This window comes from Bos mutus, chromosome 1, assembly GCF_027580195.1.
Source record: "Bos mutus isolate GX-2022 chromosome 1, NWIPB_WYAK_1.1, whole genome shotgun sequence".
Taxonomy (NCBI): domain Eukaryota; kingdom Metazoa; phylum Chordata; class Mammalia; order Artiodactyla; family Bovidae; genus Bos; species Bos mutus.
Window position 1 is genome coordinate 21,011,859 of NC_091617.1, and position 26,435 is coordinate 21,038,293.

The 26,435-nt window shown below is 38.7% G+C and overlaps 2 protein-coding genes across 6 annotated transcripts in view; one reads left to right on the forward strand and one right to left on the reverse strand.

The window, feature by feature from the left end:
- NRIP1 (nuclear receptor interacting protein 1) overlaps positions 1–25,690 on the forward strand; it is a 107,392-nt gene extending 81,702 nt beyond the window's left edge. For 3 of the 5 annotated variants that reach the window (XM_070367634.1, XM_070367648.1, XM_070367644.1), the window contains 2 exons: positions 15,109–15,282; positions 18,440–25,690. In XM_070367634.1, the coding sequence (XP_070223735.1) occupies positions 18,795–22,265 (3,471 nt within the window). In that variant the 5' untranslated portion in view covers positions 15,109–15,282; positions 18,440–18,794 and the 3' untranslated portion in view covers positions 22,266–25,690. The remainder of the gene's footprint in view (positions 1–15,108; positions 15,283–18,439) is intronic. The other 2 variants (XM_070367654.1, XM_070367661.1) reach the window with 1 other exon arrangement.
- LOC138987231 (small integral membrane protein 20) lies at positions 13,107–13,762 on the reverse strand. Its single transcript, XM_070367669.1, has one exon. It carries the CDS (start codon positions 13,684–13,686, stop codon positions 13,483–13,485), a length of 204 nt encoding a protein of 67 aa, XP_070223770.1. The 5' UTR covers positions 13,687–13,762; the 3' UTR covers positions 13,107–13,482.
- Positions 25,691–26,435: the final 745 nt, after the last annotated feature.

Below are 26,435 nucleotides of genomic sequence, written 5' to 3' on the forward strand. Positions count from 1 at the left end.
GACAGAGGAGCACAGTGGGCTACAGTCCATGGGGTTGCAAAGAGTCAGACAGGACTTAGAGACTAAACAACAAACTGAGTAGGAGCCAGCAGTCTGTGGTGGAGAGCTCCCAGGAGTATTTATGTGCTACTTTGGCCTGTCAGGAATTTATAAAGAATGTCATCCTGGCAGAGGGGTGCCCAGGTGCATATGTGTGTGTATTGCTTTGTCCTTTGCTAGACTGCTTCAACCGGAGAAGGCAATGGCAACCCACTCCAGTACTCTTGCCTGGAAAATCCCATGGACAGAAGAACCTGGTGGGCTGCTGTCTATGGGGTCGTACAGAGTCGGACACGACTGAAGCGACTTAGCAGCAGCAGCAGCAGCAGCAGCAGACTCCTTCAACAATGGAATTTAACTGTCTTATCTAGACCTTAACAAGGTGATGGATTTAGTCAGTGGAATAATGTTTCTAATGTTTGAAGGATAATTGAAGGATTAGCCTTTTTTTCTGTGGCCCCCAAAGGACTAATGATCAGTGTAAAGGAGACAGATTATAGTCCAGTACAAGGACGAATATCATACTGTTGCAGTTGTGTGAACATGGGATGAGTTCTCTGAATAGTGGGTAATCCTTGTTGAGCTCCCTCCCTGAGCCCTGGCACTGTGCTGAGCACTGCATGAGCATTGTGAGGTTTAGTCCCCACAGGTGCTATGAAGTTGGTATTGGTTTTTATTTATTTATAAATAAAATTTTTGAGAGTCGTTAACTTGCCCAAAGTCATGCAGCTGGCTAAGTGAAAGAGCCAGAAATTAAACCCAGAGCCATCTGATTCTAAAAAATACACCTTAGAATACAATCCATGGTCACTGGAGGTTTTCAGAAGTAACCTAGACAACCAGTGTTAGCATACAGGTTATTAATGGGGTTTAAGCATTACATGGGATGATTGGTTAGGCAGGTGACCTTTCAACTCTTTCCTAATTGGTCCCATTATGTTTGTAGAATCCATTTTCTCTTAGGAAAATGATAGCTAGTGGTAGAATCATCAAAAGAAGATAGATTTCTCTATAAAAATGAGCTGCTGTGCCATTTTTATACAAGTTCATAAGTTTGTATTCCCAGTGTTATGGAGGCTAGAATATTTGTCAGTTTAGGTTTGAAAAGAAGTCAGTAGTCCCAGTGAATAAAGTATCTCCCCCCAAATCCCCACAATATTTTATGATAGGCAAGGATATTTGATTTCATAATGTAATTACTTTAAAACAAATGCTTTAGTAGCTTTTGGAGCATAGTATGATACATTTTGTTTTTAGTACATATTAAAGACTTACTGTACATTTCAGAAAATTATGTTTTCAGACTTGTCTCCATCTACATCAAAATTAGCTATTTTCTGAACCCACGTGACTTATTAGCCTCCTCAGACCTGAAAGACATCGTTTAGATTTGATACCCTGCATGAGGCAGGTGGGGGAAGTTTAATCCTTTAACACAGGTTAAAGGAGGGAATTCCCTTGATTTGATATTACTGCTAATAGCAGCGTGCAGATATGGAAGAAGTAGAAAAGACAGTGACACGTTGACTCTTCTTGCATCAGTATTCCAGACCTGCTTGGATAATGTTTGTTTTGTTTAATTGGTTTTCACATTTTCAGGTATAAAGTCTTTTAAAAATAATTTGATCACTTTTACATATTCTAATTGAATCACTTTCTGGCAGGACATTGTTTTTATTTAGCCAGACACAGTACAAGCTCATACTTGAAACACTTCAGCAAATACAGGTTCAGATGAAAAAGATCATCCTAAGGATAGCTTTGACCAGTTTGATTTAATCTTTATCACACCCTGATAGTTCATTTGCTAAACAGTTCACCTGCAGTGCGGGAGACCCCGGTTGGATTACTGGGTCAGGAAGATCCCCTGGAGAAGGGATAGGCTGCCCACTCCAGTGTTCTTGGGCGTCCCTTGTGACTCAGCTGGTAAAGAATCCACCTGCAATGCGGGAGACCTGGGTTTGATCCCTGGGTTGGGAAGATCCCCTGGAGAAGGGAAAGCCTACCCAATCCAGTATTCTGGCCTGGAGAATTCCATGAACTGTATAGTCCATGAGGTCGCAAAGAATTGGACAAGACTGATCATCTTTCACTGTCATACAATTTAAAGGGTTCAAGTTGTGTGGCATATAATTATTATCTACTTCAGTGGTTTAATTGTCAAATGACCAAAAAGAAATAACTTCTCACTTGTGGTTAATATATGATGCAAAGTTAATTCGTTCCCCATATCATTATGTCCTTTTTAGGATGAGTTTGGTTTTTCTGAGTTTTTAAGGATTGAATCTTTCAATATGATACTTCTTTCTTAAATACAGCCTTCATTGTAATAAAATTTAACAATGAAATGTTTCATATAAATAGATTTTATTCAACTTCTTTGCAGTGAGTAGTTTGGGAGAGGAAAATGATGAAAAGCTTTATGATACCAGAATTTTGAAACGTTTGCTCATTCTTGTTTATAGTCTGTGAGTATCAGATCAGACCAGATCAGTCGCTCAGTCGTGTCCGACTCTTTGCGACCTCATGAATCGCAGCACGCCAGGCCTCCCTGTCCAGCACCAACTCCCAGAGTTCACTGAGACTCACGTCCATCGAGTCAGTGATGCCATCCAGCCATCTCATCCTCTGTCGTCCCCTTCTCCTCTTGCCCCCAATCCCTCCCAGCATCACAGTCTTTTCCAGTGAGTCAGCTCTTTGCATGAGGTGGCCAAAGTACTGGAGTTTCAGCTTTAGCATGATTCCTACCAAAGAAATCCCAGGGCTGATCTCCTTCAGAATGGACTGGTTGGATCTCCTTGCAGTCCAAGGGACTCTCAAGAGTCTTCTCCAACACCACAGGTCAAAAGCATCAATTCTTCGGCACCCAGCCTTCTTCACAGTCCAACTCTCACATCCATACATGACCACACAGGAAAATCCATAGCCTTGACTAGACGGACCTTTGTTGGCAAAGTAATGTCTCTGCTTTTGAATATGCTATCTAGGTTGGTCATAACTTTTCTTCGGAGGAGTAAGCATCTTTTAATTTGATGGCTGCAGTCACCATCTGCAGTGATTTTGGAGTCCAGAAAAATAAAGTCTTGACACTGTTTGCACTGTTTCCCCATCTATTTGCCATGAAGTGATGGGACCGGATGCCATGATCTTCGTTTTCTGAATGTTGAGCTTTAAGCCAACTTTTTCACTCTCCACTTTCACTTTCATCAAGAGGCTTTTGAGTTCCTCTTCACTTTCTGCCATAAGGGTGGTGTCATCTGCATATCTGAGGTTATTGATATTTCTCCCGGCAATCTTGATTCCAGCTTGTGTTTCCTCCAGTCCAGCGTTTCTCGTGATGTACTCTGCATATAAGTTAAATAAACAGGGTGACAATATACAGCCTTGATGTACTCCTTTCCCTATTTGGAACCAGTCTGTTGTTCCATGTCCCGTTCTAGCTGTTGCTTCCTGACCTGCATACAAATTTCTCAAGAGGCAGATCAGGTGGTCTGGTATTCCCATCTCTTTCAAAATTTTCCACGGTTTATTGTGATCCACACAGTCAAAGGCTTTGGCATAGTCAATAAAGCAGAAAGAGATGTTTTTCTGGAACTCTCTTGCTTTTTCCATGATCCAGCGGATGTTGGCAATTTGATCTCTGGTTCCTCTGCCTTTCCTAAAACCAGCTTGAACATCAGGAAGTTCACAGTTCACATATTGCTGAAGCCTAGCTTGGAGAATTTTGAGCATTACTTTACTAGCGTGTGAGATGAGTGCATTTGTGCGATAGTTTGAGCATTCTTTGGCATTGCCTTTCTTTGGGATTGGAATGAAAACTGACCTTTTCCAGTCCTGTGGCCACTGCTGAGTTTTCCCAATTTGCTGGCATATTGAGTGCAGCACTTTCACAGCATCATCTTTCAGGATTTGGAATAGCTCAACTGGAATTCCATCACCTCCACTAGCTTTGTTCGTAGTGATGCTTTCTAAGGCCCATTTGACTTCACATTCCAGGATGTCTGGCTCTAGGTCAGTGATCACACCATCGTGATTATCTGGGTCGTGAAGATCTTTTTTGTACAGTTCTTCTGTGTATTCTTGCATCTCTTCTTAATATCTTCTGCTTCTGTTAGGTCCATACCATTTCTGTCCTTTATTGAGCCCATCTTTGCATGAAATGTTCCTTTGATATCTCTGATTTTCTTGAAGAGATGCCTATTCTTTCCCATTCTGTTGTTTTCCTCTATTTCTTTGCATTGATCACAGAGGAAGGCTTTCTTATCTCTTCTTGCTATTCTTTGGAACTCTGCATTCAGATGTTTATATCTTTCCTTTTCTCCTTTGCTTTTCACTTCCCTTCTTTTCACAGCTATTTGTAAGGCCTCCCCAGACAGCCATTCTACTTTTTTACATTTCTTTTCCATGGGAATGGTCTTGATTCCTGTCTCCTGTACAATGTTACAAACCTCAGTCCATAGTTCATCAGGCACTCTATCAGATGTAGGCCCTTAAATCTATTTCTCACTTCCGCTGTATAATCATAAGGGATTTGATTTAGGTCATACCTGAATGGTCTAGTGTTTTTCCCTACTTTATTCAATTTGAGTCTGAATTTGGCAATAAGGAGTTCATGATCTGAGTCACAGTCAGCTCCTGGTCTTGTTTTTGCTGACTGTATAGAGCTTCTCCATCTTTGGCTGCAAAGAATATAATCAATCTGATTTCGGTGTTGACCATCTGGTGATGTCCATGTATAGAGTCTTCTCTTGTGTTGTTGGAAGAGGGTTTTTGTTATGATCAGTGCATTTTCTTGGCAAAACTCTATTAGTCTTTGCCCTGCTTCATTCCATATTCCAAGGCCAAATTTGCCTGTTACTCCAGGTGTCTCTTGACTTGCTTCTTTTGTATTCCAGTCCCCTATAATGAAAAGGACATCTTTTTTGGGTGTTAGTTCTAAAAGGTCTTGTAGGTCTTCATAGAACCGTTCAACTTCAGCTTCTTCAGCATTACTGGTTGGGGCATAGACTTGGATTACTGTGATATTGAATGGTTTGCCTTGGAAACGAACAGAGATCATTCTGTCATTTTTGAGATTGCATCCAAGTACTGCATTTCGGACTCTTTTGTTGACCATGATGGCTACTCCATTTCTTCTGAGGGATTCCTGCCCGCAGTATTAGATATAATGGTCATCTGAGTTAAATTCACCCATTCCAGTCCGTTTCAGTTCGCTGATTCCTAGAGTGTCGACATTCACTCTTGCCATCTCTTGTTTGACCACTTCCAATTTGCCTTGATTCATGGACATGACATTCCAGGTTCCTATGCAATATTGCTCTTTACAGCATCGGACCTTGCTTCTATCACCAGTCACATCCACAGCTGGGTATTCTTTTTGCTTTGGCCCCATCCCTTCATTCTTTCTGGAGTTATTTCTTCACTGATCTCCAGTAGCATATTGGGCACCTACTGACCTGGGGAGTTTCTCTTTCAGTATCCTATCATTTTGACTTTTCATACCGTTCATGGGGTTCTCAAGGCAAGAATACTGAAGTGGTTTGCCATTCCCTTCTCCAGTGGACCACATTCTGTCAGACCTCTCCACCATGACCCGCCTGTCTTGGGTGGCCCCATGGGCATGGCTTAGTTTCATTGAGTTAGACAAGGCTGTGGTCCTAGTGTGATTAGATTGACTAGTTTTCTGTGAGTATGGTTTCAGTATGTTTGCCCTCTGATGCCCTCTTGCAACACCTACCATCTTACTTGGGTTTCTCTTACCTTGGGCGTGGGGTATCTCTTCATAGCTGCTCCAGCAAAGCGCAGCCGTTACTCCTTACCTTGGACGAGGGGTATCTCCTCACCGCGCCCTTCCTGACCTTCAACGTGGGATAGCTCCTCTAGGCCCTCCTGCGCCCATGCAGCCTTATAAACCTTAGCCAGGAAGACACTGATTAGAGGAAACTGAATGATCTTTATTTTATAAACAGATGTTAAAGATTGACTTCTAAATATCTAGATCTTGAATTTTTCTAACAGAATGTGCATGTTTTCCAAAACCACAGAACTTCTTGTGTAGAATAAAATACTTTATTACTCTTTAATTTTGTAAAAGTTTTTGTTACATTCAGGAGAGGGGATGATGTCTTGAATTTGAAACCAAACATTATAATAGCATTATCATACTGTCTTCAATCTTAGTGAAGTGAAGTCATTTCAGTCGTGTCCGACTCTGTGTGACCCCATAGACGGCAGCCCAACAGGCTCCCCCGTCCCTGGGATTCTCCAGGCAAGAACACTGGAGTGGGTTGCCATTTCCTTCTCCAATGCGTGAAAGTGAAAAGTGAAAGTGAAGTCGCTCAGTCATGTCCGACTCTCCACGACCCCATGGACTGCAGTCTTCCAGGCTCCTCCATCCATGGGATTTTCCAGGCAAGAGTGCTAAGTACGTTTCAATTATGACAGCCCACCCTCCATTTTATAGTCTGAGGCTTTAGGAGTTTGACTTGCGTGTTCTGCTGGGAGTGCTGTCTCTGCCAGGTGCTAGGATGTAAGACGACAAAAGTGTAATCCTTGTCTAGAAGAAGTTTACATTCCAGCTGAAGGCCATGCATAAACAACACAAAATAGTTTTGTAATGAGATGATTGAAAGATCTACTGAGTCTGTGAAGTCCCAGAGATGAGAAATGTGCTTCAGCCTATGTAGTTTAGGGAAGGTTGCCCAAGGAGGAAGAGGGTGCAGCCTCAGGTGAGACTTAGAGAATAGAAAAGATACCTGATTCTTTCAGCTTGATTGTGAGCCACTGGAACATCATTCTGTGATACATTTTTAATCACGATATATTTTATCATCAAATGTTGATGATGGCAGGAATTGTGTGAGTGAAAAGAGGAAAGGATTCTGAGCAAAAGGTTCTTTTCTTTCTTATTTTTCCCACTGTTATGTCTCATGTGTAATGACAGGTCTTCCCGGCTGGTGTAGTGGTAAAGAATCAGCCTGCCAGTGCAGGAGATGCAAGAGATGCAGGTTCGATCCCTGGGTCTGGAATATCCCCTGCAGTAGGAAATGGCAACCCACTCCATTATTCTTGCCTGGAAAACTATGGACAGAGGAGCCCAGCAGACTGCAGTCCATGGGATCACAAAGAGTTGACTATGACTGAGGACGCACGCACACACGTGTAATAACAATAATTTAACTACAACAAAACAAATTATTCATTTTACATAAGTTCTACAGTTGAAAGCATGATCCATATCAGAACAGTAAAATAAAATATAAATAGAGGAAATATTGATATAAGAATGTAAGTAATTGATATTGGCATTGAACAAACTACTAAACAGAAGTGTCAGGATGGTATCTGTATGTGCCAGTGCACATGTCACCATCCTGTCTCCACCAAAATGAAAAGACAGAAAGTAAGAAAAATGAGGTATATAATAGAAATCCTCACAAAGCTAAAGTAGTTCATTTTTCAGTGTTAAAATGTTTGTTTTATTAAATAATGCTCATAGTAGCAGTTGTTTCTAATGCTCTTAATTACCTTAAAAGGTAATGATCTGAAATATTTTTAGTCCAATAAATGAAGTTAGGAAGGCACAGACCTAGACTATTCTCCCTGTTTCTTCTCCAACTCGTAGGAGCCTCTTGTAAAGCCTCCTCACTGCCTGCACCCCAGTCTCTAGCTGAGTGTCAGGTGCCATGGCTGAGGCTATACCAACTGCCTGGCTCATGGACTGAGCATGCCCGAGACCTTGGCACCAGCAAAGCTGGGTCTCAGACTGGCAGTTACTGGCAGTTTGACTTCAGTAGTGCCTGACTTCAGACATGACTTCAGACATTTGCTTGTGTGTTGTTTAGTTGCTAAGTTGCGTCCTTATGTGTACCGATGAGCAAAAGAGTCATTGTGGAAAGGCATGGGTGACGGTTTCACATTCAGAATGAAACCTTTGAAAGTAAATAGCACACCAACAGCATGCCAGTAGTTTCATCTACTTAGTTGAAAAACCCTATTTTAATGTTACCTGTTAATATTTAAAGACATGGAAATTCTCCAGGTACATTGTGCATATTCTTGTTGTTTTGCTTATTAATCCCCTCGGGCAGAAACCTGTTAGGTTCATTGACTTTTTCCCTTCCCATATACATCATCACTGTGTCTTTCTGTCCGTGGATTGTGTCTGTAGTGATAGCTCTCTGCCACAGACTAAAACCCTTAATCCAGAAAACTTTGTGTTTGGGGCCATTATGGGCAAGTGGGATATTGTGATATTTATACTGTTTCTGGAAAATCAAAGTTCACCCAGCAGGGCAACACTTTGACCCAAGACGTATTTATTAATTGATGAGTGATTCCTCTAAATAGACTTTAGTATATTTTACAAGGAATTCTGTTTTCTTTTAAAATAGAAAATATGTCAACAGATTTTGTTATCAAAGTTTGTTGTACAAATTGGTGCCCATTACTGGTAATTTTGATAAACTCATGGTCTGCTTCAGCCTGATAAAGGAAGTTCCATTTGCAGTGGTATTTAATTTGATAAATATTTTTGTCCTTTTTTCTTTGTTATCAAGAAACTAGCAGATCTTCTAGGATAGTACAGTTCTGGTATTTTCATTCAAATCTACTTAATTCTCAAAAACAATTTTGCAAAATGAAAAACTGATAACTGAGAACATTTATATATTCATGTATCATAATTTGCAAATTATATAAAGCTACAGCAGATGATACTTAATTTAACAAGAAAAGCACTTCTATTATAAATTTACCCCAACATTAAGAATGCATTTTATGCATTCTTAAAAATAATTTCTTGATCAGAATGGTTCAGTAAGAACATTCATCACATAACTCTTGGTTTCATAAATGTAATTTAAGATAAATTAAGTTTTTTGCTTGAACAGCTGAAACAAAAGGCATGTTTTTATTAATCACACTATTAATTAATATACTCCATTAAGAATCATTTTTGTTGCTGCTGTTGTTAACCAAAGATTCTTCCTATATGGATAATTTGGAAATTATCATGGAAGACAATGGATACATTGTAAAGTTTTTCTGGTTGAACCAATTTTTATTAGTTAAATCTGTATTTGAGAAGAAGCGACCCAAGATGTTGAGCAATAGACAGTTTCCATTTTAGCTGGTACAGAGGCTTGGAGGCCTAGGGGAGCACGGTGGATTCAGGAACCTGTAAGTTAAAGTAATTTCAAATTTGTCATGTGGCAGGGATCAGTTATAACATGACTACATAAATATTTAAGCATAAATATACATACACCTAAAAACTCATGATTCTGAAACATACATACACTAGTTCTTTTTTTTTATTCCGTATCCAATACAACAGTTTTTAACAGAACATACTTTGTAACAAAAAGTGCATAAAGATCTTGTCTTCAAAGATTAGGAACATTTTTAAAACAGAGTGTACCCTGTGAGTAAAGGCAGAGTGTCTCCTCAGTATACTAAAAACCCCAGGAGCTTTGATCAAATGCCAGCTGTTACATCAGTTCTGTTGGTAATCTTTCTTACTGATCTATGACCTTGACCTTGTGCTTATGTCTGTATGTCAAATCTATTTTAGGAATGGGGAAAGTATAGTTGAGTTTAATAGGATTCATGCTCCAGTCTCAAAGGATGTATATATATATGTGTGTGTGTGTGTGTGTGTGTATGTGTATACACACTATAAACAATTTCAGGAGAAGAAAGCACCATTTTCCATTATATTTCATATTTGGATAGAGATTATAAATTATTAGGCTTTTCAAATCTGATAGAAAGCACCTGTAACTTTGAAGAGCAATTGGAAAAGATTAGCAGCAGCAGCAGTTACCCTGTTAGTTTTACATTTAAATGTTTTTTTCCTACACTTATGTACCACCAAATAATTTCTTAATAATTATGTTTCTTCAGAAAAACTATTGTTTAACTGAAGACAGTGGACAGACATTATTAATATTAATTCTAAATAAATATCACAGGTACTCTTTATCATAATTATCCTCCTGGATTTTTAAAAACCTAGAGTTAGAATTAATTTTCTTTAAAAATATTCTAGTTTCCATGTTTGCAAGATAATGCAGCACAGCATCCATGAGGGTGTTTCATTTTGGAACAGAAATTGTCTAAGCTCTTTCTCTAGCTCCTTTGATTCTATGAACTTTTTTAACTTAAAATCTCTAACTTGATACTCTTAATTTTGATTGTAAATTTCATTTTTCTATAAACTAGAGAGACAAATAAAATGAATAGTGGATTTATTGAATGCAGTTTGTAGCATAAGCCTTCTGAGAATAATTCAGAACAGAGAAACTGTTATTTTGCTGTATCATTTACAGGAGATACTTGTTTCTGTTGCCAGGACAATTATTTTACCTCTCGCATGCACTTATCTATGTCATCAAGGGTCTTAAATCTTCACTATTGTATTTTATTCAGTATATAGTCTTTAGCAGATAAGCACAAGCTCCAGTTTGAATGTAAGCTCATGTTTAGTTTTTAAATAAACATCTGTTTGAAATTCTTTTCCCCAGTAAAGAAAGTAGTGAAGATAAATAACTGGAGGATTGAATGGGTAGGGTGTATGGCTATTTCAGAAGCATTTCCTTCCCCTGAAATTCACTAAAAAGACTATAAAACATATTGGACAGGGCTGTTTCTACAACTTTTATGACAGCATATCATCTTTCTAGTTAAAACGCTTGTCATTTTTATCAACTGTAATTTGATAAATTACTTTGAGTCGTAGAAATAGAATTTTAGAATTGAAGAGGTCCTCAGATTCGTATGTCCTTCTGTTGAACACTTGTGTCAGTCAAGCACTAGTGTCTCCTAGTGAGTCTCCTAGTAGGGAATGTGAGTGACACTATTGCACTCCTATGGAAGCAGCTGACAGCAAGTTAAAGCTGATAGACCTGGAAGGTATGAGCAGATTTGGCCTTGGGCAAAATATGTAAGTCCCTCAGGTTGCAGTGGAGAGCAATCTGGGCAGCTGTTTTACTCATGAGTGTCCGTCGCTTCTGTTTCGATCTCTGAAGAGTATTTACATCTGAAACGAGAACCCCTGGGAAAGGGCAAGAAGCTCTTGTGGTCTAATTTTAAATGTTGAGGCCCTCAGTTGAGCAAAATGTGTTTAGGTAAGTTGATTTTCTTGGCACCCATCAAATTGAACAATCACACAGCCATCTTTCAATAGATACTACTACAAGAAAAATTATCTTGCAATTTAAATATATACAGTAGTTTTTATTTATTTTTCAAGAAATTATAAGTATATTCTGATAAGTAAAATTCCAGGCTCCACCTTTACTGTGCCCATTATTATTCCCAGCTATAAAATGGCAATAATTGAGCATTTATTTTATTTTTTAAATTTTTTCCCAAAAACTTTTAATTTATGATGGAAGATACACTGTAGTTTTCACCTTTCAGTGACATCCCAGGACCGTTATTTGAAATTGTACCTTTTTTTCTTGTTCTGTGATACTAAGTGTTGGATTTTATATACGCTAAAGAGGAGAGTGAAAAAGTTGGCTTAAAGTTCAACATTCAGAAAACGAAGATCATGGCATCTGGTCTCATCACTTCATGGCAAATAGATGGGGAAACAGTGGAAACAGTGGCAGACTTTATTTTTTGGGGCTCCAAAATCACTGCAGATGGTGATTGCAGCCATGAAATTAAAAGATCCTTCCTCCTTGGAAGGAAAGTTATGACCAACCTAGATAGCATATTCAAAAGCAGAGACATTACTTTGCCAACAAAGGTCTGTCTAGTCAAGGCTATGGTTTTTCCAGTGGTCATGTATGGATGTGAGAGTTGGACTGTGAAGAAAGCTGAGCGCCAAAGAATTGATGCTTTTGAACTGTGGTGTTGGAGAAGACTCCTGAGAGTCCCTTGGACTGCAAGGAGATCCAACCAGTCCATCCTAAAGGAGATCAGTCCTGGGTGTTCATTGGAAGGACTGATGCTAAAGCTCAAACTCCAATACTTTGGCCACCTCATGCAAAGAGTTGACTCATTGGAAAAGACTCTGATGCTGGGAGGGATTGGGGGCAGGAGGAGAATGGGATGACAGAGGATGAGATGGCTGGATGGCATCACCGACTCGATGGGACATGAGTTTGAGTGAACTCTGGGAGTTGGTGATGGACAGGGAGGCCTGGCGTGCTGTGATTCATGGGTCCCAAAGAGTTGGACTGAGCAACTGAACTGAACTGATCTTTTCATTGACCCTTGGTTTATAAAGCTAATCTCATCTATTTGCATAAAATGTTTGGAGTTACAACTTCTTGATAAGCTTTTCTTGTGTTTTTTTTTTTTCCCCCTGTTCAACTGTTAAAACTTTCTTTCAAAGTCTGACCTTGGAGAACACCAAGAGTTCTCTGAATCATTTACCTGGATTTTTTATTGTTTAAATAAAAAGTTTCAATAATTAGGGCTTTGCAATTGTCTTGGTACTTACATATTTTTCTTCTAATGCTTACTGAAACATCTTACTGTTTGTCTTTCCTTTTGTATAAATTTCATCGCCAAAATCATCTACAGTGAAATTTAGGTAATATTACCCAATAGGAGTAGCCTTTCAATTCCTTCTGCATTTCCAGGAACCTGAGCCAAGAATCCAAGTGCTCATTAAAGTGGCATTGCAGAAATACCTTTAAATTCAATACTCAAAGAGGTGTCACTTGATAATGCAGAAGAAATTGGAGGAGATTTCATGAAAACAGTTGGAAGTCATGAGGTATTCATTAGATATCATTTAAATAGATGCGAAGTGACTTCATAGGTGTTAATCATTGAAATGTGTTTTTTTTTTTTTAAAGTAAGAGAAATCATTTTAATATATATATTTTCATTTCAGTCAATTCAACAATGATTTCTAATAGGCATGCAGACCCATTTAGTTTGCTTCAGATTTGTTTATATCCCAACATGCAGCAACCTTCCTAATGAGAGAGTTGAGTTGAACTATTTATTCTTAAAGAGTACAATGTACCTTGTCCTCAAAGAGTTTTATCAACTTTAACATTTTCAAAGAGCCCTATGAGGCTGCTCAATATGGTAGTTTCCCCCTGAAATTTCCTATTTGGAGGATGGCAAAACAGTCTAGAATCTTCCCCAGGCTACTAGTTGTTTGTATTCATATCACACCTTGGCTGGCTAAGAGGCAGAGACTGAATAATATGTAGATAGCCTTCAAGTCCAGCTGAGTGAGACAGCTTCATTTTTAGAAAGGAAACCAAATCATGAAAACCCTCCTACAGTATGATTTGTTCCAGGGTCCTTTTAAGGAGGGACGTACTCCTCATGCATAGGACTTTTTATGGCTTTCTAGAGTTTTCTGCTCCAGCCAGCGTTCTCTAGCCAGGTGACTTATTGAACTTGCTGCAGAACTGAAAGCATGAAGTCTCTTGTCTACTTTCATAATTAGAGGTGGTGTTAGTCTTCTCATTTCCGGCCAAATGGATCCGACCACACTTTCAACCCTGGTGGCTGCACGTCTTCTTGAACAATACCAGCTCGATTTATGGCTTGTTCCTTCTTGTACTCCTCCAGCCGCATTAAGGGCCGGAAGTAGATGGGGTAGAAGGCGGCGCCGATCAGGGAGATGAAGCCGCCGAAAATGAGAGCAGTGCGCAGGTTCCGGGACATGGCTCCAGCCGGGGCTACCCGGATTCTCCGAGTGCCCGGGACTCTCCAAACCCGGCTCCCGCCGGCTGGGCCTTGACCCCGCTCGGAAGAGCTGAAATGTGTTTTTAATGGAGAATTTGATTGCAAGTGAGATACTGAATCCCTTCCTTAAAAACAGCTAGAGAAAGACTATTCTTCATTTATAAAAATAAAATCTTTTTACTTGGATTTTACCATTTTTAAAAGTGTTTAAAAATTCAGTGAACTTTCCCTTTGCTTAATTTTCAAATGGAAAATGTAAACCGGTGCTTCAGTGGAAATATTTTATTTCAGAGAATCAATAGTACACCTAGTTGGGGATTGTTACTGTGCATATTATTTACAACTGTCTTTTGTCTATTAAAACTCTAAACAAAAATTTATCTATGCATAGGGCCAAGATTCCATGGAATTCTTTTATGGTTTAGTTTGATTTTATTATTATTTTTTAATTATGTCCTGCCACGACAATAATTGTTTTACTGTATGCTACTGAACATTGAGTAAAATCTCAATTTTTAAGAGATTTTTTATGGTTATAAACAATTTTAAATTAATAAGAGAAAGATTTCATTTATAATTTTAATACTGTAAATGGTTATACATGAATTTTATTAAATTATCTTGAAATGTATTAATCCTTGGTATACTATCAGGGTTCTTTGGACCCAGTTTTAGTTTGAAGTTGTTTGGTAGGAAGGATTGTTTTACATGACTTTTATTCTTTTTTAAAGTTTCACTGAATGTGTTTTTTAATAGGAAAAAACATTGTATCTTGCTATTAACATGTGTCTATCAGAACTTTTGATGTGGCTTCCCTGGTGGCTCAGAGGTTAAAGCGTCTGCCTGCAATGCGGGAGACCTGGGTTCAATCCATAGGTCGGGAAGATCCCCTGGAGAAGGCAATAGCAACCCACTCCAGTATTCTTGCCTGGAGAATCCCATGGATGGAGGAGCCTGGTGGGCTACAGTCCATGGGGCCGCAAAGAGTCGGGACACAACTAAGTGACTTAACTTTCACTTTTCATCAGAACTTTTTATAAATCGAACATATACTAAGGAATCTTAATGATTGTTTTTTTCCTATGCATCTTTCATCATTTTGACCTTTTATGATTATGGAAATTAATTCATCATTTGTTTCCAACTGTGGGATATAAAGACTAAAATAATAAGCCAAAGGAACTTAATGAAAGTGCCTAAAAGGATAATGCAGTAGTGAAATGTCATCTTTATTGTATTATCTTCAACTTTTTAATAGCATAGCCCATTAATACTGTATTATCTTACAAGAATGTAAAAAGAAAATGTCTGGAGACTATCTTTGTTGTTTTTTTGTTTTGAATTTTTAGCAAATATAGTAGAGAATTCAGTATTTTCTATTTTCTGTCCCCAATGTTAAAGAGAAGAAAGTTGGCCTACGAAGATGCTTCAGTTAGATGAATTAGTGGATGAATGCAGATACTGATAGTAACATTCCAGACACAACTGATGATGGTGACATTGAGTGTATAAGCAACATCTCCAACCACTGTCTTCAGATGACAGCATCCTAGATGAATTTTCTCAAACCTAAGGGTCAGTGAGTGAACAGTATAGTTCTTTTCTCCCCCAGCTTAATATATAATTGATATATCACACTTTATAAGGGGTATAATGTGATTTGCTATGCACATGATTACCAAAGTAAGATTAGTTAACATATCCAACACTTCACCTAGTCGCTATAACAGTATAGTTCTAAAGCAAAAAGGAAATACAGTATTTTCCTCCTACAGTATTAAGTTAGTTGCTTAATAGCAAGGACTTCATCACTCAGTATTTTGTGACAGGAACCTCACCTGCCCTGGCTTGCTTTTATGGTGCTGACACACCCACATATTTTGAAACAGTTCAGAAGTTGACAAGTACACAAGGCCGATGTGTAATAAAAGAAATTGGAAGAAAATAAATGACATGGAAATGATATAATTGGTATTAATAAATCTGAAAATAAAAAATATTTTGCAATTCTGTAACAAGGAAGATATCTGTCCTCCTGTCCTCAGCATACTTTTGAGTTGTCAAAGTTTCCAAAGTTAACACATTGTGAATTATATTGATACAAATACAAAAAGAAGTCTAGAACCTTTTAGACATGTTTTTGAAATCTAGAATCGGTATTTACAAGGTACTTACAGGTTCATGCGTGACAGTAGTTAAGCTATCAGTTCCAAACTGCCTTGCCCATTTCAGATATGTTGTCCTTCAAAACCAGGAAAATACAGATATTAAGAGTTGGATTTGCTCTGTGTAAATTCTCATGAAAAATTCTAGTGAAGTTGTTTTTCATTGTCCTGTAAATTATTCACAAACTGACTTAAATAGTAATTAAATGTTCATTGGACCCAGACAGTAAACGGTGATGACTATTATTCTTGGTATACTGAAGGTTAAATGAATTTGTTAAAATTATAAAGAGCTGATTTTGATTTAGAATGATAGTTCTAAAATCAAAATTAAGTCATTTCTTGGCATAGTAAGTGTTACACTAATTTTTTTGTTAAAACCAGAAAATATTTTTCTAAAAATTTAATGGAATCACACTATACAAATGGCAACTAAGTTAAAACAGATGTTCTTCATCCAGCTTCTAATTCATCAATGGGTAGTTTTTTTTTTATTTTACCCCATTCACATATATAAATATGTATGTATTTTCAGTGTTCCTTAAAGAAATCTTCATTTTGCCTGTCATTGCTACCAACCTAATGCTTAAAGAAGGTATTAATATATTAATATGTTAGTTTCTAAACTAAATTTTTCCTTCTAAAGCTTTTGAGAGTTGCAAAATTTGTGAATCCTTCATTTGTTTTTGTTTTTTCCTGTTTTCTTCTGCCCCTCAGTACTTTTACTCCCCCTTTGTTTGGTCCTTATTACCTTCCATAAACCAGATGTTTTGGATGATTCTGTTCCCTTTCCACAGAAATCACTTAAGTATTTGCCATACAACGTCAAGTTTCTTCCTTATTTTGTTTATGAAGAGAGTGTTGACTATTTTAAAAACGACATGTATACAAGCTCTAATAAAATCGCTATTGAAGTTAAAAATAAACCATTAGGTTCACTGACAAGGCAATGAATCTCAGCATTTTATAAAATATTCTAGTTGCTAAATATGTTGCTTGTAAATCTCCAAAGAAACCTAATTTTTAAATGTGTGTTGACGCTGAGTTATTTGTAGTTGACTATACTCAGGTAGAGCGCAGCACCTGGCAGCGTTAAGTAACATGTATAAAATCAAGCGAGCCAGCCATATGTTGGTGATTCGAAAATAATGTGCTTACCTTTCCACAAAAAGAAAATGCCAGGTTAATACTAGCTTTAAATCAAATTATTTTAACCTTAAAATGTTGAAAATACAGGTTTCTATGAAAAGTTCTTTATCTTGCTTGCTTCATGTGATCGGTGCTGTTTATAGAATTTTCTTTTCAAAGAAATTAATGAAAAGTAACCACTTAGAGTTTTCCAGAAGCAATTATTCCTCTTCAGTTCTATCCTAAATTTGTTTCCTGTCCAATTTTCTACAGGGTAAAGTGTATACACATAGTCTTTTATGTGTTACAAGGCTTTCAGGGTGGCTCAGTGGTAAAGAATCCACTTACCAATGCAAGAGACGTGGATTTGATCCCTGGGTCAGGAAGATCCCCTGGAGTAGGAAATGACAACCCACTCCCGTATTCTGGCCTGGAACATTCCATGGACAGAAGAGCCTGACAGGCTATACAGTCCATGGGCTTGCAAAGAGTAAGACAGGACTGAGCACACAATCATATTTTCTAAGCTAAAAATGTTGCAAGTACCCTAACTGAGTTCAATTCAATCGCTCAGTCGTGTCTGGCTGTCTGTGACCCCATGGACCACAGCACGCCAGGCCTCCCTGTCCATCACCAACTCCCAGAGTTTACCCAAACTCATGTCCATTGAGTCAGTGATGCCATCCAACCATCTCATCTTCTGTCCTCTCCTTCTCCTCCTGCCTTCAGTATTTCCCAGCATCAGGGTCTTTTCCAATGAGTCACATCAGGTGGCCAGAGTACTGGAAGTATTCAGCTTCAGCATCAGTCCTTCCAATGAACACCCAAGACTGATCTCCTTTAGGATGGACTGGTTGGATCTCCTTGCAGTCCAAGAGACTCTCAAGAGTCTTCTGCAATACCACAGTTCAAAAGCGCCAATTCTTTTGATGCTCAACCCCACATCAAACTCATTTGATGAGTCCACATCACAAGGATTTCTTTTCCTTTTTTCACACTTCTCTTGTTCCTTCCAAAGCTCCTAGTAATGAAAGGAAGCTCATTCCAGCCCCTCATAGAGCTGTGGTGCTGTAGAAGAAACTTGCCATTCATACCACTGCAGAAAAGTGTTTATGAAAATTCAAAAACTTGGTGGGCTTTGTAAGACAGTTACAGAACATTAAAGTATTTTCTCTAACTGATTAGATATTTTTAACAATATGGATTAATCCATAGGATTTCCAGTAGAGATTTCCAATTTAATAGGAATGACAATAAACTAATAAGGAAGCTCTGCAATGCATACATATGTATATTGTATATATGTGTATATATATATATATACACACACACACACACACACACACACATAGACACTTACAAGTGCTGTATTTTTTGCCTATAGGTATCATAGCATAATTCTAATTCATCTTCTTAACTATTTTCTATTTATTTTTTAGAACACTGATATTTGCATTTACTGGGGAACAGAAGATGAAGAAGGAAAAGCAGTATATTCACTGAGGATTTTGTCTGCTTGCCACCTCAGCTCTGTGTGTAGAGGAATTCTGCTCCTGTTTCTTATTTGGGAGTTCCCAGCTCTGAGGTCAGACTACGTCATAGCCTGCCTATCTTTTGTCTCATCATTGCCAGCCAGCAGTAATCCTGGTCAGAATGGAACCGTATACCTCTGTCTAATTACTGTGGAAGGTGATAAACCAACACTCACTCACTAAAGTTAGATCTCACTCCCCTGCAGAAAACCATTCCTCAAAGTGAATAGAAACCAAGCCCTCGTGAACACTTCTATTGAACATGACTCATGGAGAAGAGCTGGGCTCTGATGTGCACCAGGATTCTATTGTTCTAACTTACCTAGAAGGATTACTAATGCATCAGGCAGCAGAGGGGTCAGGTACTGCCGTCGACAAAGCGTCTGCCGGGCGTAATGAAGACGATCAGAACTTTAACATTTCTGGTAGCGCGTTTCCCACCTGTCAGCGTAATGGTCCAGTTCTCAGCACACACACGTATCAGGGATCTGGCATGCTGCACCTCAAAAAAGCCAGACTCTTGCAGTCTTCTGAGGACTGGAACGCAGCGAAGCGGAAGAGGCTGTCTGATTCCATCGTAAATTTAAACGTAAAGAAGGAGGCTCTGCTGGCTGGCATGGCTGACAGTGCGCCTAAAGGCAAACAGGACAGCAAGGTACTGGCCTCTCTGCTTCAGTCTTTCAGCTCTAGGCTGCAGACTGTTGCCCTGTCACAACAAATCAGGCAGAGCCTCAAGGAGCAAGGATACGCCCTGAGTCATAATTCTTTAAAAGTGGAGAAAGATTTAAGGTGCTATGGGGTTGCATCAAGTCACTTAAAAACTCTGTTGAAGAAAAGCAAGGCTAAAGATCAAAAGCCCGATACCAACATCCCCGATGTCACGAAAACCCTTATCAGAGACAGGTTCATAGAGTCACCTCATCACGTTGGGCAGAGCGGAACAAAGGTCGTGAGCGAACCCTTGTCATGTGCTGCAAGATTACAGGCTGTCGCAAGCATGGTGGAGAAAAGGGCTAGTCCTGCCACTTCACCCAAACCCAGTGTTGCCTGTAGCCAACTAGCACTACTTCTCTCCAGTGAAGCCCATTTACAGCAGTATTCTCGAGAACATGCTTTAAAGACACAAAATGCAAATCAGGCAGCAAGCGAAAGACTTGCTGCCATGGCCAGATTACAAGAAAATGGCCAGAAGGACATGGGCAGTTTCCAGCTCTCAAAAGGCATATCAGGCCATCTTAATGGTCAGGCAAGAACATCATCAAACAAACTAATGGCTAGCAAAAGTACAGCATTTCAGAATCCAGTGGGTATTGTCCCTTCTTCCCCCAAAAATGCAGGCTATAAGAACTCCCTGGAAAGAAACAATATAAAACAGGCTGCTAATAACAGTTTGCTTTTACATCTTCTTAAAAGCCAGACCATACCTAAGCCGATGAACGGACACAGTCACAGTGAGAGAGGAAGCATTTTTGAGGAGAGCAGCACACCTACGACTATTGATGACTACTCAGATCCCAATCCTAGTTTCACCGATGAGAGCAGTGGCGATGAAAGTTCTTACTCCAACTGTGTTCCCATAGACTTGTCTTGCAAACACCGGATAGAAAAACCCGAACCCGACCAGCCTGTTTCTCTGGATAACTTAACTCAGTCCTTGCTAAACACTTGGGATCCAAAAGTCCCCGAAGTTGACGTCAAAGAAGATCAAGATACCTCAAAGAATTCTAAGCTAAATTCGCACCAGAAAGTAACCCTTCTTCAGTTGCTGCTTGGCCATAAGAATGAAGAAAACATGGAAAGAAACGGCAGCCCTCAGGAAGCACACAGCGATGAGACAAAGTTCAGCACACAGAATTACACCCGGACGTCTGTAATAGAAAGCCCCAGCAGCAACAGGACTACTCCCGTGAGCTCTCCTCCATTGCTTGCATCCACCAAAGCCGACTCTCCCATCAACCTTTCCCAACACTCTCTGGTCATCAAATGGAATTCCCCACCATATGCCTGTGGTCCCCAGCCTGAAAAGCCAGCGAATACCGCCTCGAACCACCTGATGGACCTTACAAAAAGCAAAGAATCGCAGGGGGAGAAAGCCATCCACAATGAAGGTGCACAAAACTCGGCCACGTTCAGTGCCAGTAAACTGTTACAAAATTTAGCGCAATGTGGAATGCAGTCTTCCGTGTCAGGGGAAGAGCAGAGACCCAGTAAACAGCTGCTGAGTGTAAACACAGATAAACCTCCAGGTATGATTGATAGACTGAATAGCCCTCTGCTAGCCAATAAAACAAGTGCAGTTGAAGAGAAGAAAGCATTCGGCAGTCACACAATAGGTCCTGAACCAGGACTTTCTGGGTCTGAAATAGAAAATCTGCTTGAAAGGCGCACCGTCCTCCAGTTACTGCTGGGAAATCCCAACAAAGGGAAGACTGAAAAGAAAGAGAAGATGCCCTTAAGAGATGAGAGCACTCAGGAACATACAGATAGAGCTTTAAGTGAACAAATATTGATGGTGAAAATAAAATCTGAGCCTTGTGATGACTTGCATCCGCATGCCACGGGCACGCACTTGAGCCATGAGGCTCCGGGAGCCCCCTTCTTAGGGATGGCCCCTCCCATGCAGAGAAGTGCACCTGCCTTACCAACATCCGAGGACTTGAAACCAGAGCCTGGCTCACCTCAGGATTTTTCTTTCTCAAAGAATGGTCTGCTGAGTCGATTGCTGAGACAAAATCAAGACAGTCACCTGGCTGATGAGCTGGACAGCAGTCACAGAAATAGTGAACTGACACTTGTAGAATCGAAGAACCTTTGCATGGTCCCTAAGAAAAGGAAGCTTTACACCGAGCCGTTAGAAAACCCCTTTAAAAAGATGAAAAATAACATAGTCGATGCTGCAAACAGTCACAGTGCTCCGGAGGTGCTGTACGGGTCCTTGCTTAACCAGCAAGAGCTGAAACTTAGTAGAAGTGATCTTGAGTTTAAGCATCCTGCCAGTCATGGTTCAGCCAGCGAAAGTGAACCCAGGAATTGGACCAGAGAGAGCAAAAGCTTCAATGTCCTGAAACAGCTGCTTCTCTCAGAAAACTGTGTGAGAGATTTGTCTCAGCACAGGAGTAACTCTGTGGCTGACAGTAAAAAGAAAGGACACAGAAACAGTGTGACCAACAGCAAGCCTGAATTCAGCATTGCTTCTCTAAACGGACTGATGTGCAGTGCCACTCAGCCCGGCAGTTGCATGGTCAGCAGGACATTTCCATACCCAGGTGTCGGAAAGGCCCCCCGGAGTCCTCCTTTCCCTGAGCACTTGGGCTGCACAGGGTCTAGACCAGAAGCTGGGCTTGTGAATGGGTGTTCCATGCCCAGTGAGAAGGGACCCATTAAGTGGGTTATCACAGATGTGGACAAGAATGAGTATGAGAAAGACTCTCCGAGACTGACCAAAACTAACCCAATACTCTATTACATGCTCCAGAAAGGAGGCAGTTCTGTTACCAGTCGAGAAACACAGGACAGGGACATGTGGAGGGAGCCTTCATCTGCTGAAAGTATCTCACAGGTTACAATCAAAGAAGAGTTACTTCCTCCTGCAGAAACTAAAGCTTCTTTCTTTAATTTAAGGAGCACTTATAATAGCCATATGGGAAATAATGCTTCTCGCCCACACAGCGCAAACGGAGAAGTTTATGGACTTCTGGGAAACATGCTAACAATAAAAAAGGAATCAGAATAAAATGGACCTGCCATCCAACTTTGGATCTTTTTAAAACTAATGAACTTGAGATCTGTATAAATAAGCGCATGATTTGAGAAAAGCATGGTATAATTGAAACTTTTTCATTTTGAAAAGTATTGGTTAATGGTGATGTTTAAATATGCAGACTACTTTTTGCTTCATGTTAAATGTCATGAGGAAGCTGCTGAACTAGCAATTGGTTGGTTGACACCTTCTGTATGCATCAGACAACAACTGTGAGTAGCCCATGAATGATAATTCTTTTTTTAATCACAGATAATAGGCATAAATTAAAATATAAATCTCCATCCAGCAGATTAATGCATTGCTGCCTTTATTAGGGTACTTGATTTTGCTTTTCAGAAGCAACCTACATAACACGTTTTTTAAAGTCCACAGTATTAAATAATAACTCTTTAAAGGGTAATTATTGAATTAAAAAACCTAGTGCTGTTTCATTTCTCATTCAATTCCAAAACAAATTAGAAAAATATATGCTTACATTTTTCACTTTTGCTAAAAAGAAAATTATTTTTGACTCTTGAAAGGGGTTTTGTGATTCCTCAATGTGTCTTCCCTTCCCCAATCCTTTTCAATATTGTGTATTTCTTTAAACCTTGTACTACTTGGTAAAAATTGATTACAATTGGTGGAAGTTTGATAGATCTTAAAAAAAGGCAGATTTCCATTTTTGTATTTTAACTACTTTACTAAATTAATATTCGTCCTTTTACAGAATTAGGAAGGTTAACATTTATCTTCAGATGGTTTCCTAAATAACTGAAATAAGTTGTTTTTAACAAGCAAAATGGCTTTTCTTTGGACAGTTTTCACCATGTCTTATAAAAGCCACTTCTCACCATTTCTGTGGTACCTGTGAGTCTGACGACCAGGGTTTCTTAAAGCTGGACTCAGACCACCTGCGTTAGCACCATCCAGAGCACTTGATTTAAAATGCAGATTCCCAGGCAGCAGCTCCGACCTACCGAACAAGAATTCTCTACTGAGTGGACCTGGGAGTCTTCCTTCTGCATCTTAATACACTCCCTAGGTGTTTCTTCTGCACACTGAAATTTGGATTTTGAAAATTGAAACCACTGCTTATGACTTTTCTCAGAAAACAGGATTGTAAACAAACTATTTGATGCCTATATTTTCCCCAATATAGTCACACGTCAACTCAAAATTTGCAATATTGTACTTCATATTATTACTGTTATGTCTTTGGAAATCGGGTTCCGAATCCTTTTTATGACAAAAAAAAAAATTGGGTGGAGGGGACAACTTTCATATCTGGCTCAACATCTCAGGAAAAATATGTGATTACTTGTGTGTTCTAATGAGTAACATCTACTTAATTAGCCTTAGGGATGGAATAATAGGGCCACTTACCAAACTCAGGTGATTCCAGGATGGTTTGGCAACTCCTCCTGAATACATCCTTAACTTCTGTGAAAACCATTGTCCTAAGAACAGTGCTGACAAAGATGAAAATATATATTTCACACCCAAGAAAGGCACTAAACTCAGATTGCTTAAACAAAAAAGTAAAGGGCACATATACACGGCAGAGTTGTACACAGTCACTCCATCAGATCTGTTATTTTAAAATAGTGATTAAAAGTAAACATTGATGTTTTCTTAGAACTTAATTTATTATTGAACCACATGGGGTTTCTGTCTTGAAACACATCCATGTTTTTCAGTTCATTTTTTAGCATCCACAGTTCATTCACCAGTTAGATTTGGTTTTAATTGTGAACCCAGGTAGCAACTGACCTACCAAAAAATTGTTATATAATCAACTATTAATTAGAAGGAAATCTATTTGAAATTGTTCTACTTGAAGTTGTTTCTAAGATTTTTATATTAAAAATGGGCGTTATTTCCTAATATGATCTAAAACCCTAAATGATTATTTTTTTCTCAGAATGATTTGTAAATAGTTACTGAATATATTAAAAAATAATAGGAGTGAATATTATGCTATGTCATGAAAATTCCACTGGCCAGTGAAGATATTCATCTGCATCCCATCTTTATTCTGTGACAGTCTTACTGTCTACACTATATAAGCTTTTAAACAAGTCATTTTTTTTTCCTGCCATTATGAAAGTTCTAGAGCCTTAGAAGTATGCTAGAAAAATTACCAGTGTTCCCCCTTGGTTAGGGGAAAATGGGCTTTTACAAGGGAGTGAAGTTTAGGTCAGGAAAAAGAAGATCAAGGGCCAACACTGTTTTTTTTTTTTTTTTTCATTCCTTTGGTTGGTCGGTTGGTTGTTTTTTGGTGGTGGATATTGTCAGCAAAGAAATGAAGGTATGTCGTGTATAGATAAACCTGACCATGAGAAGGCTGTTCTGATACTAGAGCGTGTCCCCGATGTGAGTTTAGTATGATCTTAAAGAAGAGTGCCGAGAAAGGGCATACATCCCTAAATGCACTTCGTTTATGCATATGTAGATGCAAGGATGCACATACACACATTTTCAAGGACTATTTTAGATATCTAGACAATTTCTTCCCAACAAAGTCACTTGTGAAAGGGTACTACAGCTCTCATTGACATCAGTAAGGTAGCGTTACCTGTTTGCTCTCTGCTGCATCTTACAGAAGAGTAAACTGGTGAGAGTATATATTTATATATATATATATATATAATATGTATATATATATATTGACTTGTTACATGAAGATGTTAAAATTGGTTTTTAAAGGTGATGTAAATAGTGATTTCCTTAATGAAAAAATACATATTTTGTATTGTTCTAATACAACAGAAAAGCCTTTTAATCTCTTTGGTTTCTGTATATTCCATGTACAAGTGTAAATATAATCGGACAGGTTTAAAAATTGTGCATGTATGTATACAGTTGCAAGTCTGGACAAATGTATAGAATAAGCCTTTTATTTAAGTTGTGATTACCTGCTGCATGAAAAGTGCATGGGGGACCCTGTGCATCTGTGCATTTGGTAAAATGTCTTAACAAGTCAGATCAGATGTTCATCCCAACATAACAGTATTCCATTTCTGGACACGACTTCTGTGGTTTAAGCTTTGTGGAAGAATGCTTTGAATCCAAGGGTCTTAAAACTTTTTAAATCAAGTCAACCACTTTTCAAAGTAAAGAGTTCACACAACTACTTTCATGAATTTTTTAATCCCGTTGGAAACATATACCAGGAGTGTTCCAGTATACTGGAATACAGGCACACTACCATTCATGGTATGAATTCTGGGGTTTACACAACCAATTTTGATGCAATCTGCTCAGTAATATAATTTGTCATTTTTATTAGAAATTTAATTTCTTCATGTGATGTCATGAAATTGTACATACTGCAGTGTGAATTTTTTTGTTTTGTTTTTTAATCTTTAGTGTTTACTTCCTGCAGTGACTTTGAATAAATGAAGGAAAAAATTCATGGTCTCTGGTTTGAAATGATTGTTACTTTTTGGGCTCTCTCTGATTTTCAGATTTTTCGTAAACATAAAAAGTCTCTGGTCATGAGAATAGCACGTCTTCAAGAATGCTTTGCCATTCTTGGAAAGATAAAGAAAAAAAACAAAAGAAGATGGTCTTAGAGTTAATGTGAGACAGGGCAGTGGGAGCATAGCTTGGACAGACCATCGGCTCACAGCCTAGCCTACCCACCCTTGGTTCTGTTTCTTGTGTAACTGGATGGTCATCATGGATTTTTAAAGTGGGAAAAACTTTGTACAGTATTCAAAAATAAAGTTGATTTGATACAAACTTGTTGTAAGATAAGATGTTACTAGGTTTTTATCCAAGTTTCAATGGGCATTAAATTTTTTCTAAATAAAAGTCTTCAAACATTTTGCAAAAATGAATATGTGTATGTACACATGTATATATCAAATAACTATATGCTGTTAATATATGTATATAGGTAATGAGAGTGATAAGCAATGTATGTGCATAGTAAGTAATAGACATCAGTTTATTTAGAAAAAGGGGAAAAACCTCTATACTTGTGAATGGATGACCTTGGGGGAGGGAAGTTACTTTTACAAATACATTAATAATAATTTTCCCAGAGATGAATCTGTATTTTCTGACACTAAAATAGGCCTATTAAAATTTCAAATTAAAATCTGAAAATTTTGCAGCTCCTCCCTAACAAGTTTATAAACATTGTCTAAAATA